This window comes from Berghia stephanieae, chromosome 14 (assembly GCF_034508935.2).
Source record: "Berghia stephanieae isolate SIO BIC M18660-M18661 chromosome 14, UCSD_Bste_1.3, whole genome shotgun sequence".
NCBI classification, from domain to species: Eukaryota; Metazoa; Mollusca; class Gastropoda; order Nudibranchia; family Aeolidiidae; genus Berghia; species Berghia stephanieae.
This window is the reverse complement of record NC_088373.1, coordinates 21718238-21736711: the sequence shown is the minus strand read 5'-3', so window position 1 is coordinate 21736711 and position 18474 is coordinate 21718238. Positions and strand designations below refer to the sequence as shown.

Here is an 18474-nt window from a genome sequence, read left to right as displayed (position 1 = left end):
TGTAATTAAATTGAAGCTTACATTCAATTTCATAATATTTATTTCTTCGAGCTTCGAGCAGCAACATTTACATTACACAGGAGAACGGGGAGAATTGAATGACTGGAGAGACAGGGTTTGTGTGGTGTGATAGATTTAAATGATTTGTTCAAAGATTTGCTATTTTCCCAAAATGGCAGGCTTACCCAGAAGAAAAATTATTTTTCTTTTTAAGCTCAACCAAGCTCTCTACAAAACAATTTTATGTTCTTATAAATTAAACAAATATCATTGTGATGTACAACATAAAACTAAATAAGAAAAAATGTATATTGAGTCGTAACAAATGTGACGATTTTGCTGTAGGTCAAACTCCAAAATGGCTCGACCAAGATTTTGGCCTCCCAGTGTAAAACTGTATTTTCGTTTATAGAACTGTCACCTTTATGTTAAAGAGGCGAGTTTTTTCTTCTATGTATTTATTGCTTGCCTGCTTGTTTTTGTTGCTGTTCTTTCTTTTTTTTTTTTTTTTTTTTTTTTTTTTGGAGGAGAGGGTTAAGTCAACGGGTACAGGAGAAACAATAGGCCGTTCTTTGTGATTCCAATAGCAAGTTCTTTCATTTGACAGCTATTGATAGGAATGCGGTGTGTCTATGTTACAGGTAAATAAATCTCACTTTCAAGTAATGAAACAAAAAAAAAAAACAAAAAACAAAACAAAAACAAAACAAACTATCTTTAATTCAACACAGAAATACCAACACACAGCTCAAAAAAAGCAATCCTTTCAATTCTTAAACAGAAAAACAAAATAATATATATAGGATTTTCGTATCAGGAACATGAAGTGAGTGAGAGAGAGAGGGGAGAGAGAGAGAGGAGAGAGAGAGAGAGAGAGAGAGAGAGAGAGAGAGAGAGAGGAGAGAGAGAGAGAGAGAGGAGAGAGAGAGAGAGAGAGAGAGAGAGAGAGAGAGAGAGAGAGAGAGAGAGAGAGAGAGAGAGGAGAGAGAGAGAGAGAGAGAGAGAAAGAGAGATAGATTTCAAAGTGCTTTACAATCAGCTGCTTGTCGTTACAAACGTACACAAAATGAAAAAGACAAAGACAAAAACCCTTTTAAAAAAAAAACATAAGAAAAAGAACTCACATTTTAACCCTGTGGTAAACAAGACTGGTTAAGCTGTCCATCAATTTCTTGACCTCATTGGTGGGCATGCTGACATATTCCACTCCCTCCGTAGGAAGATCTTCCGTATCGGGTAGGTCAATGGTTGGGATCTCCGCTGAGTCAGAGCCATGGACCAGTTTTTGGACAGCGTTCGTGCTGATAGATTCTGAAGGGAAAAGAATTTTTTTATTTTTAAAAAAAGAAATGAAAATAGATGAGCTTTGAGCTTTTAAAAATTTTATTTATTTTAATATAGTGCAATATCCACTAAACGTACTCAAAGTGCTTTACAAAGGGTCTCTGACTAAACAGCAATATGTAACATGTAGGATGGGACATGGCACCTGTTAGGCAATATTTCATAACAAATAAATAATAAAATAAAATTCCCTTTATACATGCCATAGGGGAAATTTTTCTCTAGGGTCTATACTGTTGTTTGATTGAAGAATACAGTATGTGCTATTTGGTTACCATTGCATATACTGTGTTTTTAAAAACAACGGTAGTATATTCCCGGAGAGACTGGAATAACCCAGTCATCAGCTGCAGTGCAGCGCCACAAAATGAGCTAGTGCGAGGTGACTTGCGAGGTGATTTGCTCAACGCCACACAACGTAGCGGCAGGTGATCGAACTTGGTACCTTCCGGGTATGAAGCAAAGACTGTACCACTGTGCCATGCTGCCCCCATTTGTGTGTATTGTTTCACTTCATAAGCCATGTTATTATATACTCTTTATATTTTCGTTGCATATTGTTATTTGGTTCACTCTGACATTATACCAAAGCGAGACAGTCTCCCATAGTGTGCAGGGAAGCACTCACTGTGTCTTCTATCCCCCTATATCTGTTTTCCAACACGCTTTCTGTCTTTGTCTTGGAATGAGATTACTTGGTTTTGTCCTGGCCCTGGCCGAGAGGGAAACAGTCAAATTCAAATATATAGTTAATTTAGGGAGATGATATTTTTTTCCTTGTAAAGCATCTCTCTGTATTATGTTTTGGTTACGTATTATATATGATTTATAAACATTTGAGAGTATTCCTCTTAGTGGGACCTGTGCTTGTGTCTGGATGAGACTTTTTGGTGATCTCAAACTAAGTACTTTGATAGTGTGCTGTTGGAATCTACACCTGTTTCCCATTTTAATCAATACCCCTTTGTCTTACCTTTTCTTGGGTGCTTTAATTGTAATTCTAAAACTTTTTACTATCCCATTTTCTTTCTTTTTACTGGAACTGACATGATCTTAATGTTTTGAAAAAGCAGTAAAACCATTTAAAAAAAACAAACAAAGCGAAACAGTAAAATATTTGACATGAAAATAAAATTATATCTGAACTACCTTCGGTCTCTGCTGGTTGCGCATTCTTTACACTTCCTCCTTCCCCTGTTTCATCGTCACCTTTGTCTGTGCTCTCTTTGCCTCCTAAAAATTGGAAAGAAAAATAAAGAAAAAATCACAAAAAGAGCCAAAATTTGATTATGGGAATTGTAAAAATCAAAACCAGAACACTTAATGATAACAATCCTTGACAGACAAATCAAAGCTTAATCTTAAAAATGATTACAACTACAAATTTTATGGCAGCCGTTCCTTTAACCCCACGGGGCCCCTTGTGAGGAATGACCTGCCCAGAAAGATAAGAGAAGCAAAGTCTATTGATAGTTTCCAATCATTGTTAAAACACTGCGACATTTTTTATGATATTAATACGTTATGACATACTTTACTGCTATTGGTATACGTTTTATTGTGTAAATTTCATATTTTTTTGAAGCGTGCATTGGGCATTACACTGTGATGAAAATGTGTGATATAAATGCCATCTATTAACTCTCTCTCGAGTTCATATGCATGGAAAATCGAACAGAGAGAGAGAGAGAGAGGGAGGGGGAGTATGATATTTGATATAAAAACGCGATCCTTATATTCTGCAATTATTAATGCAAATTCAATACATGCCAATTATTCGTTAATCGTTGACTAACCTGTAGCTGTTTGTTTCTCCGTGGCAGACGCCTGCGATCCAGCACTTCCAGGCCTGGGTTTTCTGTCTGCATCTTCACTGGAATCGACGTCCTCGAAACACTGAGCAAGGAAAATCAATTGAGATAAGGGTAAAAAAAAAATGTTCATCTCATGTTGAACAAAAAACAAACCAAAATTGAAAAAAGGCCAAAGGCCAAAATGTCGTTTGTTTTGTGTTGTACCCTTATATATATATATATATATATATATATATATATATTATATATATATGAGTCACATTTACTCACTTTATCTTTCCAAGTTTTTGCATATTTGATCGAGGACTATGAATATTAATTCTCCACTTGAGAAAGACTTGAAACATGTAACATTTCTGGTTGTCTTAATTTCAAAATCCCTTTTTGGTATTGGGCCGAACTTGACATATTACCGTTAGAAGTGATGGTCACATACAGACCTGCCAAGTACTACGAAAAATTCTCAGAAATACGAATTTTTGTCTCCAGCTACAGAACTGCATTCATTCTCCTCTTTGACTCAATAAATCTTGTTGAAAAGGAAAATTTAGTTTCTCAGAACCTATATCCAGGACTTTGGAGCATTTTTCGATCATGCTGATGGAAAATTGTTTATTTCTAAAGCTATTTAAAGTGGATTTTACATTTTTTCCCCTTGGGAACTACGAATTTTTGAAATTTCGAGTTGGCAGCTCTGTCACATGTCACGTTTATAAGTAAATCAAATGGATGTAAAATTCATATTTATTTTTAAAATATATTTGCTCCCTTTTGGATTTGGTTACAATTACAGACAACAATTTATCAAGATGTGTATATTTAAATAAGTAAATTCTAGTTTTAGCTCTCTAGATGGAAACATATAGATTAATATACGGGGAAATGTAAATGTTGCTGCTCCAAGCTTGATGAAATATATAACTAAGTAAAATTCAATGTTAGCTTCAATTTAATATTATACGAAAACAGATAAAATGGACATTTCGGGATTCCTCTTTATCAATAAAACAGGATTAATAAAGATTCATCTTAACAACGCCAATACCACATTATCTCATTCGTCTCTAGTATTTCATTCATCCTGTTTTGTTGATAAAGGGGAAACCTAAAACGTCCATTTTATTTGTTTTCGTATATATTAAATTGAAGCATACATTCAATTTCACATTGTTATTTATAGATTAATATACGTACATCTTCAAGTCCGTCTGAGAAGAATTCTGGAGGGAATTCCTTCCCAACGGCCTCGTCAAACAGATTCAGGAAATAAGACATTGGGAAATGGTATTCTGGGTAGATGGCTGCCAGGGAACGCATCAGGGAATACAGCAAGGACGCCCTTCTGGCGACGGGATAAAGCTCATCCTTCAGTAGGTCAAGGTCGTCCAGGATGTTCTGGGTTGCAGCAAGTTGCTGGGCCAACTGAAGAGAAAAGATAAACGGCGAAAAATGATGGTTTCAGTTGCAGTGAATTAACAACAACAATAATAATAATAATAATAATAATAATAATAATAATAATAATAATACAATAATAATAACAATAATAATAATAATAATAATAATAATAATAATAATATAATAATAATAATAATAATAATAATAATAATAATAATAATAATAATAATAATAATAATAATAATAATAATACATGGCATTTATATCGCACATTTTCACCACTGTTTAATGCTCAATGCACGTTACAAATAAATATACAAAATTTGCATATTTTATAAAACGTATACCACAATGATATCAATAGCAGCAGTGTATGTAATATCGTATCAATATCATGAAAATGTAACGGTAAAAATGTAGTGCTTTAAAATGATTTAAAACTATCAATAGATTTTGGTTCTCTTATCCTTCTGATCAGGTCATTCCACAAAAGGGGCCCAATGTGGGTAAAGGAATGGCCGCCATAACATGTATAATCATAATTATTTCTAAGAGTAAGCTTCGTTTTGTAAGTAGAGGATCGTAAATTCCTAGCATGCTTTTAATGTAGTCAGGTGATTTATCATTTAGGCTCTTAAAACAAAACAGAGCAATCTTAAAAATTATTCTTTCCAGGCAGCCAGTGCAGCTCATACAATAGGCAGGGAATGTGTCATTCTCTTTTGTCTTGTTACTAATTTAACTGTACTATTCTGTAAGACCTGCAGGCGGGAGATTTTCTCATGGCTTATGTGAGATAAAAGACCATTGCAATAGTCTAGAGTTTCATGTTGCATCTTTAGTAAGGAAATCTCTAATGGTGGATATTTTCTTAAGATTATTTGTAAGAGTTTTATAGAGGCTGCCTACTGTTATTCACTGTAAACAATTTTTTTTAAAATTAAAAAGTGACCTAGATGCCGTGTTGGAAAATAAATAGATATATATAAATATATATAGATACATATATATATATATATATATATATATATATATATATATATATATATATATATAAATAGATATATATAAATATATATAGATACATGATCTATGGTTAAGAATCTTGGTTCAAGACCACTGTGTTAAAATGCTGAGAGCAACTTTCTTTTGTACAAGAGCTATTCCTGCTTCAAAATATGTTTTGTTTTTCAAAGAAGGATGGGCATGACATATGTAGATGGATATGAAAAGAAAAATACCTGTAGTTTGGCATCTGTGACGTTGGTAATAAATTGTAAGGCTTTGGGAGTGCTTAGGATGGCCTCTTGTCCTCCAGAAAGAACTTGGTTCTTGACCGTCTCAGACAATCTGATGATGACAATCAAGACGATGATGATGATGATGATGATGATGATGATGATGATGATGAGATGGTAGTGGTGAGGATGATGATATAATAATAATTAATGAAAATGACGACATTGACAAAGGCAATGATGATGATCTTCTGAACGCTTTGTCTGACACTATCCTTATCATTGATGTTCATATTGAAACTGAGGACATGTGTTTACTTATAATTATATTTCATTATGTCATTAAGGCATTATGTGTTGTTTTCTTTTAAAGGTACCATGGCAATTTAGAAGGAAAAAAAAGGAAAGAAATAAAACGCAAAAATATTTTTTTCTAACAGCACAACAACAGGAGAAAATTGAAAAAAAACCCCAAACAAAATGAAACAAAAACAACAAAAGAAAAAACAACAACTATAATTTAGCATTTTGACGATTAAAAATACCATTGAAGTATTTCTCTCTAATACTTAATTCCTTTTATTTTGTTTGACTCTACTTTATACCAAAAAAAAAAACAAACACTATACAGTGGAATTCTCAAAATGTCAACACCGTCAGACCAGAAAAATTGGTTGACTTTAAGCAAGAATAACTGATGATACAAGAATGATACAATGCAAGCTATATGAGATTATGTAATTATAAACTATTGTATAAGGCATTTAAAGGATAATTCCTATATTAAGCCTTTAGTAAGATAAGATAAGATACGATAACTTTATCAATTATCAATGCAACACGCTTGGATAAAGAACAGAAAACTCGGGACCAACAAGATGTGTGACTTTAAGAAGAATTTGATTTTAAGAGTGTTCACTTTATTAGGATTCCAGTGTACCTATTCCTGTTGGGAAATAATCATCATTTTATTTTACTCATTTCCTTCTTTACTCACTCAATCCTAGAGATTTTTGTTACTTTTCAAAATTGGAAAAAAATGTATTAAAAATGAGCATGTACATAGATGGTTTTATTCAACTATTTTTTACATGATTGTTTTCTGTTTTCGTGGTTCCATAATTGTTTTATTATTCATGATTATTTTTCATTATTCATGATTATTTTTCACATGTAAAAACTAAAAACATTAGCTTTGATACTACGCCTATAATTTGTCTCAGAAAAAAATGTAATAAGTAGGTATGGGGTAAAAGTAACCAGGGTGAGCTACGGATATAGTCGGTGTTAGGGTTGAGTGAGTTAAAAACAAATTCTTTTCATAACAACTCTCAAATGTGACCCCTCGCCTCAAAACGATATTAAGTCGGGATGGTTAAGATGCTGAAAATGGTATTTATAACCAGAAATATCAGACTTGGGTTGAGTTTAAATGTTTTATTGAAGAGAAGGAATATCATATTTCAGGGTACCAGTACCAATAAATCGAAATTTTGACCAGTTTAGCATTAATTTTGGCTTTTGAGTATCTGGTTCATCCCGGCATAATACCGTTTTGAGACGATGGGTCACAAATAATCACTCAACTTACTTACTTACTTACTTATCCGAACCAGCGACCACCTGAGCTCTAGCCCTTCGGTCTTGTGCCATGACGTAGAAGTTAGACGTCTTTTGTAGTTGTTAATATATTAATGCAAATAATCACTCAAAGAAGGAACTCTTCCTTACCTGTAGAGGGTCTCCTTCTGTAGCTGTAGATTCTTCAAGGCCGTCACCCTTTCCTTGTACAGCTCTGGTCTAATCCTGGCAAAGGCACGGGTCAGCAGATCCTCCGTCAACGTGTCGTGGGACACGCCGAAGTTGATCAAGGTCATGTTGGAGGCAGTGATGGGGTTGAAGCGGGGGTGGGGGATGGTGGTGGACAGATAAAACCGGAAGTCCGGGTGGCACAGCGTTCGTCTGCCCATGAACAGAATCATGCGAGGTTCTAGGGGAAATAATTTGACATAGAGAACAAATGAAGAGATAACATTTTACCCCCCTGTTTATCAAACTTGAGTTTAACCCTCTCAGCCATTTTAAAGATTTTTCCCAAAACTTCACACTCAACTAACACAAAATAGATTTTTTCATCACTGAGACATAATAGCAGTAAAATACTTGCCATACAGAATTTCTTTAGCAAAACTTGTTCTACAACACACTGTTCATTTTCTTAAAATTTTATGATGTACAAAAGAAATTTGAATAAGAAAAATGTAGGTTGTATCGTAACGAATGTGACGATTTTCCTGTAGTTGGTGAGGAGAGGGTTAAGCTTGTTTTGTACATAGCATTCTATGATAAGAAAGTGACTATCAAAACCTGCTAAGTCTCCTTTTGAGCATTCTGAGAAAACTACCATGTTTCGTGTCATATCGTTGGGCGATTTTAAGAGGAAATTACTTGTCTTCTTTGCCTTATAGTACAATCTATACGGGATTTGAATGATTTGTTTGTTGTTTTTTGGATTTTTTTCCTGCTGATTCCCAAGTGTCCAATTTATAAATAATTATCAAGCCCCAGGGAATGATTTGAGGGTAGTGTGACAAAGGAGCGTGGTCTTTGCTTTGTACCCAGAAGGTATGGAGTTTGACCGTAGCCATCGTAAAGTTATAGCCTGACACTGAATTCCAAAAGGACTGGCAGTTTGACGTTATTATTTGGTTTTTGCACCGTCTAGTGAGTTGTCGTTAGTAGAGCTCATGGAAACAAGTTATTTCATTGGTTGAACTATTGAATACAACTCACGATTTGTATACTTTTGTGGCCAAAGACTGGCATTTTGACGTCATTTTTTGGTCAGTGTCAGGCTATAACTTAACGATGACTATGGTTTGACACCCAATTGCACTGTGTGGCCTTGAGCAAGTCACCTCGCCCTAGTTCACGTTGAGGCATTGCACTGTGGCTAACACACGAGTTATTCCACTCTACCATTGAAATGTACCCTCACAACAAATTTTCCAATGGGCTTGAATGGAGTGAATGTCATTTTACATGTGAGCAACAAACCCTAATTATATGAGAAGAAAAAGGAAATGAAGAGTGAGTGAGTTTTATATCTTAAGCTTCAAATAACATACCTGATGATTTTGATAAAAAACTCAATCTAGAAATGAAACGAAGTGTAATTTTTATGGTTATAAATTCAATTTCAAGCATTTAGGTCATCCAGACATAATATCACTTGAGATTTTTTTTTTTTTTAAGAAAAATAGCTTTTTATATAGCGCAATATCCACTAAACATGCTCAAAGTGCTTTACAGAGGGTCCCTGACCAACAACAAAATGTAACATGTAGAACGAGACATGATGCCTGTCATGCGATATTACAATTTTTAATGACCAGGTACTCATTTTACACCAGAGTATGGTGACATCATGTGAATAAAGAGCCTTTTCCAAGGACTCAACTATGCGCTGAACGAGGCTCAAACCCAGGACCTTCTGATCCGAAAGCGAGTGTCATACCACTCGACCACATATAGCCAAACACTTAGAGATGGTGGGTGACATAATATTCACTTTTTGACATCTGGTTTAGCCTGTATAACATTAAGTTCAGACGGCAGGTCACATATATGTCAAATCTTAATAATAATAATAAATGTACATTTATATAGCGCTTATGCGAAAGCTTCGAAGCGCTTCATATTGACCATCAGTAAAAAAACATTGCACACTGCAGATTCGGACATACGAACAAAAGCTCACACGCATCCAATCACACACACACTCACACTCACACACACACACACACACACACACACACACACATAGACACATCCATAGACACACTGTACATAAATCTTACCCTCATTCAAATCTTTCTCATGGGCAGTGTTACGGTGGTGGACAAGGGGGGCAATCATGTTGTCAATGCTTTCCTTGCAGTTCTTGAGTAACACGGGCTTGCCACGAGTTATGGCCCTTTCTAGGGATGCCATGATGTGGGGGTCATTCCTAAACATCAGAAAATAGACATTCATCAAAAAGACCAACAAAAAAAAAAAACAGCAGTGTATTCAGCTTCAGTTGTCACAGAGCTTCTGGTGTTATGCTGGAGAGTAATGTAAATGTTGCTTAAACCAAAACAGAGTTGCCTAAATGAGCCAATAAAATGGAGAGAGAGATAAGGTGAGTAAATGTGACTCATATATAAGGGAATAACACAAAACAAACAACGTTTCTGCCCTTGGCCTTCGTCAGGACACAAAAAAACAAACACAAATATGTAAGGTTACAGATATCACATTTTGTCAAATGTGCATTGTTTCCATATTTGACAAAATGTGATATTTGTAACATTACCCATTTGTGTTTGTTTTTTGTCTCCTGACGAAGGCCAAGGGCTGAAACGTTTGTTTTGTGTTGTTCCCTTATATATGAGTCACATTTACTCACTTTATCCTTCTTTCCAGTAAATGTTGCTGCTCAAAGGTCGAGGAAATAAATAACAATGTGGAATTGAATGTAAGATTCAATTTAATATACAAAAACAGATAAAATGGACGTTTCAGGTTTCCGATTTATTTCTTCTTCGTCATCGTCTTCATTTTGTTAGAATGGGCTGGACCTCAAAAACTTAAATGTAGAATTCAAAATGGAAACGAAATACAATTAAAAATTAAACAAAATACAAACATTGCTTTCCTTGCTGTAGAGTAATGAGATGGAAAGACAATTTACTTGATCTCATCCATACATTTTAGAATAACTTTCACGGTATGACGTAAGAAAGGAATTGCAGCATTGACATCTAACACGACAGCCCTGGTGATTAGAATAACTTTCACGGTATGACGTAAGAAAGGAATTGCAGCATTAACATCTAACACGACAGCCCTGGTGATTAGAATAACTGTCATGGTATGATGCAAGTTAGAAATTGCAGCGTTAATTGAACTTTATATAGCGCAATATCTACTAAATGTGCTTAAAGCGCTTTACAAGGGGTCCCTGGTCAACAGCAACATTTAACACGTAGGACGGGACATGACGCCTGATAGGTGATATTACAATTTTTCGGACAAAGACAACGCTGTTAACGGCCAGGTACTCATTTTACACCTGAGTACAGTGGGAGATTGTGAGTAAAGAGCCTTTTCCAAGGACTCAACTATGCGCCGAATGAGGCTCGAACCCAGGACCTTCCAATCTGAAAGCGACTGTCATACCACTAGACCACATAGCTGCACATCCGCATAGCCGTTAACATCTAACACTGCTACAGTCCTGATGAATCATCTTTCTTTTTAAAATATAAATTCTAGCTTTAATTACCAATAGTATTTTATCAATAGTTTTATCTTTTTGTCTACTTGTGCCTTCTACATGTAAACAACTATACAGCTAACATTCATAGCATCTTTCTCTTTTTCTGCAGTTTACTTTTATGAAATGAAAAACAGACAAAAGCTTGATATATTCTGAATAATTCGCTTATATCTACCACAAATCTAGTGATACATAAGACCCATTTTTAATAATGACTAATAAAATTATCAAATGTTGAAGTCATTCCACTGCTCTTTCCAATATATAGCCCAAGTCTTGTGATATTCACTATAATATTGCCCATTGCTTGTATATGAATCACAACTCCAACATTATACTGTTTTGACGCAGTGAGGCATAACAAATTGAAAACGAAATGAATATGTCTATGTTGTGTATATCGCACGCGTGAGAGAGAGAGAGAGAGAGAGAGAGAGAGAGAGAGAGAGAGAGAGAGAGAGAGAGAGAGAGAGAGAGAGAGAAAGTGTGTGTGTGTGTGTGTGTGTGTGTGTGTGTGTGTGAGTGTGAGAGATAGAGTGTGTGTGTGTGTGTGTGTGAGAGAGAGAGAGAGAGAGAGAGAGAGAGAGAGAGAGAGAGAGAGAGAGAGAGAGAGAGAGAGAGAGAGAGAGAGAGAGAGAATAAAATAAGTAGGATTGAAATATCTCTTCAATGTTACAGTTATCATTTAACGTTATAACAAGTGTAACTAAATGACAAATTGCCATACTTATGGACAATAAAGATCTATTATTATTATTATTATAAATTGTAAACAATATCGCTAGGATGGAAAAGATTTACAAAAATGATGTGCGTGATTGAAAATAGCAGCACGGCAGTTTTCAAAACAATTGAATGAATAATAAATAATAAACACACACCATTACTTATTGATTAGTCAATGACGCTATTATAACACTGCCGTTTTATTAAAGAACACAGTATGTGCTTTTTGGTTAACATTGCATATACTGTGTTTTTTTTTTTTTAATCAACGGCAGAACACCATCACCAAGTATATGAAATCAACTTGTTCTTCACCGATCTACCAAAAAATAAAAAAAAAATAAAAATTAAAAAAAGAAAACAGAAAAAAACAAAACAAAAAAAAAAAACAAGGAAAAAATTATAAATGAATAATTAAAACGATAGATTATTATAATTTATAACTTTAAAATCTTGCTTTTGCATAGAAGTTATTAATTAATTGCTTTTACAAAGATATCATTGGTCTAAAACCATGTTGTATAAAAATGAGCTTTTATATAGCGCAATATCCACTAACGTGCTCAAAGCGCTTTACAAGGGGTCCCTGGTCTACAGCAAAATTTAACACGTAGGATGGGATATGACGCCTGTTAGGCGATATTACAATTTTTTTTCTGACAGAGACATCGCTGTCAACGGCCAGGTATTCATTTTACACCTGAGTACGGTGAGAGAATGTGAGTAAAGAGTCTTCTCCAATGACTCAACTATGCACCAAGCGAGGCTCGAACCCAGGGCCTTCCGATCCGCAAGCGAGTGTCGTACCACAAGACCACGTAGCCACATGTGGTGTACAAAAAGAAGAAAACTCAAAATGCCACTATTATGTCAAGTTAAAAATACTCAAAGATTTTTTTCAGCCCCGACAAGTTGGACCCTACACTAAGGCTCTTTGTTCATAATTTCTAACCATACTTGGTATTCAAATAGATGTCCTATCCCAATTTATCAAATTAATATATAAAGTGTTGCTATTGGTTCTTGGTTGTATATTTTTACATTTTTGTCGCCATAGAATCTCAACTTTGTGTTTATACACTTTTATGCATGCCATGTCTGTAAACGAATTTCAATTTTTTTGGGATGAATAAAGTATATTATCATTATTATCAAAATTACTACTTGGTATGTTGTACACGTCAAAAATTAATTGTATTATCCTCTTACTAGTAGCTTTTCTTATCCTCTGTGTACATTGTTGCTTTAAGCATAATATATCTGTCCATATTGCACTAGCTTTATTTAATTATTCTTAAATAGATCATTCGTATTTTATAAATAAATTCCGTATTTGTTTCTTGTCTTTTTTCATCTCTATCAACAAAATGTTCAGACATGCCATACAGCTTGGCACAGGGGGCATGCTCTTTGATCAGAACCAAAACTGTACTGCGTTCAAATCCCAATCCCCTTGTGTGGTCTTGAGCAACTATCGGGAGCCTCTGTGGTGTAATGGTAGCACGTCTGACCGGTAATCAGAAGGACTGAGGTTCGATCCCCAGTCGAGGTCGACTGATTTTTTGGGATGGTTTTTTTTTCTTTCTATTTTTCTTTCTTGCTTTGTCTGGCACCTTTCATACACACTTGTTCAGATCTTCATCTTAAACTGGTACCTGCTCCTTAATTTCTTCAATTTGAGCAAGTCACCCTTCAAATACCACTGAAGAAAAGTTCCCTATCTGGAATGAATTAAAGGGACTTTGTTTTATTTATTTTTATTTATCTGTAAACAATAAGCCAATACTCGTCGTTAAAAAAAATACAAAACAACAATAGACAGTTTGTATACGTAACATTACAACGACTAAAAGTTCAATTTCCTTGCAAAACCAATCGACGTATAACAAGATATCTAATCTTGACAGATAATTTAAATAGCACAATTGCATGAATATAGATAATATAGGAGCCATTAAAAGGGAAAAAAATGATAAGGACTCTGACAAAAAAAATAAATGAGATTTGTTGTTTTCCTCAGAATATTCGGAACCATTTATAGCATATTCACCAACACACAACGCTAATAAATAAGTAAATAAACAAACAAGTAAATAAATAAATAGATAGAAGATTAAATAAATATATGAAGAAAGTGAAGTCTATTATATTAAACATATAAATCAATAAATAAATACATACATAAATAAATAAAAATTAATAATTACATAAATCAATAAACGAATAAAGAAATAATTTTTTTTAATTCAGAAATAAAGTGTAAAATTAATAATAAAAACTAACAAAATTAATGAATAAACCAAGAAATGCCATAAATAAATAAATAAATAAATAAATAAATGAATAAATAAATAAATAAATAAATAAATAAATAAATAAATAAATAAATAAATAAATAAATTTACGTACTGAATGGGTGACATGGAAGATGAGGGAAATGTGAGCTATTTTTGTTTTAATTAACAAAAAAACAAAAAAAAAGAAAACAAACTCATAGACAGTTGCTGGAAATAATAAATAAAATGATGCACCATAGCCACACTACAATCCGTTTTAAAGAAGCTGTTTTCTTGCATTGCGAACACCATAAATACACTTGTTTGTAGCATACGACAATACAAATGTGATTACAAATAGTGATATTGTTGTGGTTACATACCATCTGTTTGTTTGCAGCGATGGAAGAAAAACAATGAAGAAAAGTCATTCAATTTATCATTGATTAGCATTGCATCACATTTCATAAAACTTATAAAATTGACAATAACGTTTTTAAAAAATCAACAACAAAAAGAACCCCAAAACCAAAAAACAAACTTAACCAATAAACTCAATTCTATCCATCCGTCTACAATACCAGATTGAAGTAACGGGTCACATTTACAATCATAAAAAATTACGCCCTTCCACCACGACATCATAAGATATTGTCGCCTAGGCATTCCACGAACGAATAATATAGATAATTCAAACAAGATGTATGATGTCAACAGGAATCACCCATGTTGTCCAAGTGAGCAAATTGAAGGTAAATAATAATCTTGTCCAAATGAAAAAAAACGAAAGTGCCTGAAGCGGGGCTCAAACCCGGGACCTTCTGGGTCACAGTGCAATGCCTTAAACACTCAGCCACTTCACCCCCCCCCCCCCCCCCCTTTACAATAATAAGATAAACAAATTGGCCCCTGACCTGTTTTCCATATCCAGAGAGATGAGTTTCCGCTTGTTCATGACTTTATTCAGCCTAGCCAGCCAGTTGCAGCCTTCGCTATTGGGATCAATCATCATGGGAGGCCTCTGCCAAGACGTGCTGAGAATAGCTGCATTCTCAATCTGACGGGGCCCGAAATCTGACGAGGAAAGAAAATTGGAAGGCGTGAAATAATGATTTTAAAAATAGGGTATGGAGAAGTGCCAGATGAAAAAAAGAAAATAAAAAGTCACGGGGTCAGTGTCAAACTCAAGATTTAATTAATTTTTCTGAAGAAGTGAAATGATGCTATTTGTTTGTTTTATTTTCTCAAGGGCCTTACAGTCCTTGCAACACAATAAGGTCGCAGACCTGCCTACAGAGAGATGATTTACAAGGGGGACAAAATATAATCTCCCCAAACTATAAATATACATCTGACTGTTTCCCTCCAGGCCAAGGACTCCAGCTAGGGCCAAGACGAAAACAAGTAATATATTTTCAAGAAAAGATGAAAAGTAACCCGGAGAAGCAAAAATGGGGGAACAGAACACACAACAACAATGACCTCCATGCCAACCATTGGGAAATTGAAATGATGAGCACCGGGTTAAAATTATGATGTATGTTTTTTTATTTTTAAGGGTTTTATGGCGCTTGCAATACATTTAGGTCATATCAGCGCCAGTAAAAAAGAAGAAAATGGGATAGTAAAAAGTTCTAGAATTACAATTAAAGCACCCAAGAAAAACTAAGACATAGGGGAACTGGGAACAAATAGGGATCAGATGTAGATTCCAAGATCATACCACCAATGTACTTAGGTTGAGATCACCTATAAGTCTCATCCGGACACAAGCACAAAATCCAGCAAAGAGGAATACACTCCAATGTTTACAATATACATTCAAAATAACAAATATAATAATACATAACAGATGATTTACAAGGAAAAAAAATCATCTCCCAAAACAATAACTATGCATTTGACTGTTTCCCTCCCAGCTAGGACTCCGGCCAGGGCCAGGACAAAACCAAGTAATCTCATTCCAAGACAAAGACAGAAAGCATGTTGGAAAACAGATATAAGGGGATAGAAGACACAGTATGTACCTCCCTGCCTGCTATGGAAGGTCAGGAACCCCACCCAGAACAGATGGAAAGTAACCCGGAAAAGCGAAAATGGGGGGATAGAAGGCACAACAACAATGACCCCCATGCCAACCATTGGGAAATCTAAGTGATGACTAGCGGGTTAAAATGAATTATTGTACTGCATTAAAATATCAACAACAAAAAACCCACCAAAAAATAAAAGGTTTGAGCTTTTATATAGCGCAATGTCCACTAAATGTGCTCAAAGCACTTTACAAGGGGTCCCTGGCCAACAGCAACATTTAACATGTAGGACCGGACATGCCACCGGTTAGCCGATGTTACAATTTTTTCGGACAAAGACAACGGCCAGGTACTCATTTTACACCGAGTACGGTGAGAGAATGTGAGTAAAGAGCCTTTTCCAAGGACTCAACTATGCGCCGAGCGCAAGGCTCGAACACAGGATCTTCTGATCCGAAAGCGAGTGTCATACCACTAGACCACATAGCCGCACAAAACAGAATGATCAAAGCAATTCTTTAATAATGATAATGAGCAATTTATAATCAGTGTGTTAACTCACTCAATCCTAGAGATTTTGGCTACTTTTCAAAACAGTAGCTTTGATAATACGCCTATAATCTGTCTCATAAAAATGTAAGAAATAGGCATAGGATGGGGTCATGACGTAACTATAGTAGGCCGTGGATGGGGTAAAAAGTAACCCGGGTAAACTACGGATATGGTCAGTGTTAGGGTTGAGTGAGTTAAAGTATTAAAAATTTTAAAAAAAAATTGTTAACTTCACTGTTGTAAAATGTAAAGAACGTACTACCTTTCGTTAGCCAATCATTGAGAGTGGATTCCCCGACCAATATTTTGATTAAAGACCGCACATAACGGTTGTACTGGGCAGTGGTAAGGATGGGCGTGGTACTTCCTGTCACGTGGCTGCCAAGGTCATCGTCCATGTCGCCATCTTCTTCCTGGATCTTAGACAGACCGACCAAGTGGACGTCTTCCTCCTCTCCTGATTGGTTGATTTCTCCAGAGTTGTCTTTCTTGGGCGTTGTGGGAGTTTTGGCTGAATTTTTTTTTTGAGTGGAAAAAAAATAATAGATACATTGAAAAGTGGTAAATAATGTAATTCAGTGAAATAAATAAAACAAAAACAAAAACAAAAAAAACAACCAAACAAAACAGAATTCCTCATTTACGGTAATATTTATTTATTTTAATTGGGTCAGTCATAGTACAAGGAGGGGGAAGAAAACCATTCTTGCTTTAGCAATTTTTAATGTTCATAGGTATGATATCTTTAAATAAAGACAACATAATGGTTTGTCTTAAAAGAAAGGGGGTCCTTGAGATCTCAGTTGGTAGAGTGTTCTCTTCACATTCCAAAGTGACTGAGATTGATCCCGGATGAAGTTGATTTGGGTTTTTTTCTGATCCCCTGTCCAGCCAGCATTGATTGTTTTTTTTTTTTTTTATTGGCTGAAGAAGGGTTTTGAGCCCCAAACGTTCCGTGTTTGGTGTTTTCTTCTTTTTTGAAGTTGTTATATTCAATTTTGTTTATTACTTCTTCTAAATTAAGCAAACCATTTAAACCCAAATGTCATATGATTGGTTATGAAGTAAATATTCAGGATCTCTTAATCTAGCAGAAAATTGTTTGCAATAGACCACTGTCCTATTCAAATGGTAGCAAGCAATTGCTGTTGTCTCTTTCACGGTATGGATACCTGGATAATCCCAGACTCAATGGGCTTAATGGCTGTGATGATGATGATGATGATGATGATGATGATGATGATGATATGATGATGATGATGATGAAATGTCAAATAATAATAATAATAATAATAATGACAATAATAATAATAATAATAATAATAATAATGACAATAATAATAATAATAATAATAATAATAATAATAATAATAATAATAATAATAATAATAATAATAATAATGATGACAATAATAATAATAATAATAATAATAATAATAATAATAATAATAATAATAATAATAATAATAATAATAATAATAATAATAATAATAGTAATAATAATAATAATACTAATAATAATAATAATAATAATAATAATAATAATAATAATAATAATAATAATAATAATAATAATAATAATAATAATAATAATAACCTCCACTAGGACTTTTACTTCCAGAGGGTGTTTTACTCTTGGCTCTCGAATTCCTGCCTTCTTCATTGCTGGCTCCAGCAACGGGTGACCTTGACTTGACACCCTGCTGCGGAGGCGTTGCAGCTTTCTGGGAAGATGGCGTCTTAGGCTTGTTGTCCAGCGGGGTCTTGGAT

At 34.6% G+C, this 18474-nt stretch overlaps 1 protein-coding gene across 1 annotated transcript in view; it reads right to left on the bottom strand.

Annotated features, from left to right (window-relative positions):
- The window catches only part of LOC144960177 (uncharacterized), a gene marked incomplete in the record, with an annotated part of 129147 nt that overhangs the window by 21960 nt on the left and 88713 nt on the right, over positions 1-18474 (bottom strand). The window contains 10 exon segments of the mRNA XM_078893199.1: positions 1125-1311; positions 2494-2577; positions 3141-3240; positions 4353-4580; positions 5798-5906; positions 7526-7784; positions 9655-9803; positions 15034-15193; positions 16967-17215; positions 18302-18474. The exon segment at positions 18302-18474 is cut by the window's right edge and continues 235 nt beyond it. Of these exon segments, the coding sequence (XP_078749325.1) occupies positions 1125-1311; positions 2494-2577; positions 3141-3240; positions 4353-4580; positions 5798-5906; positions 7526-7784; positions 9655-9803; positions 15034-15193; positions 16967-17215; positions 18302-18474 (1698 nt within the window).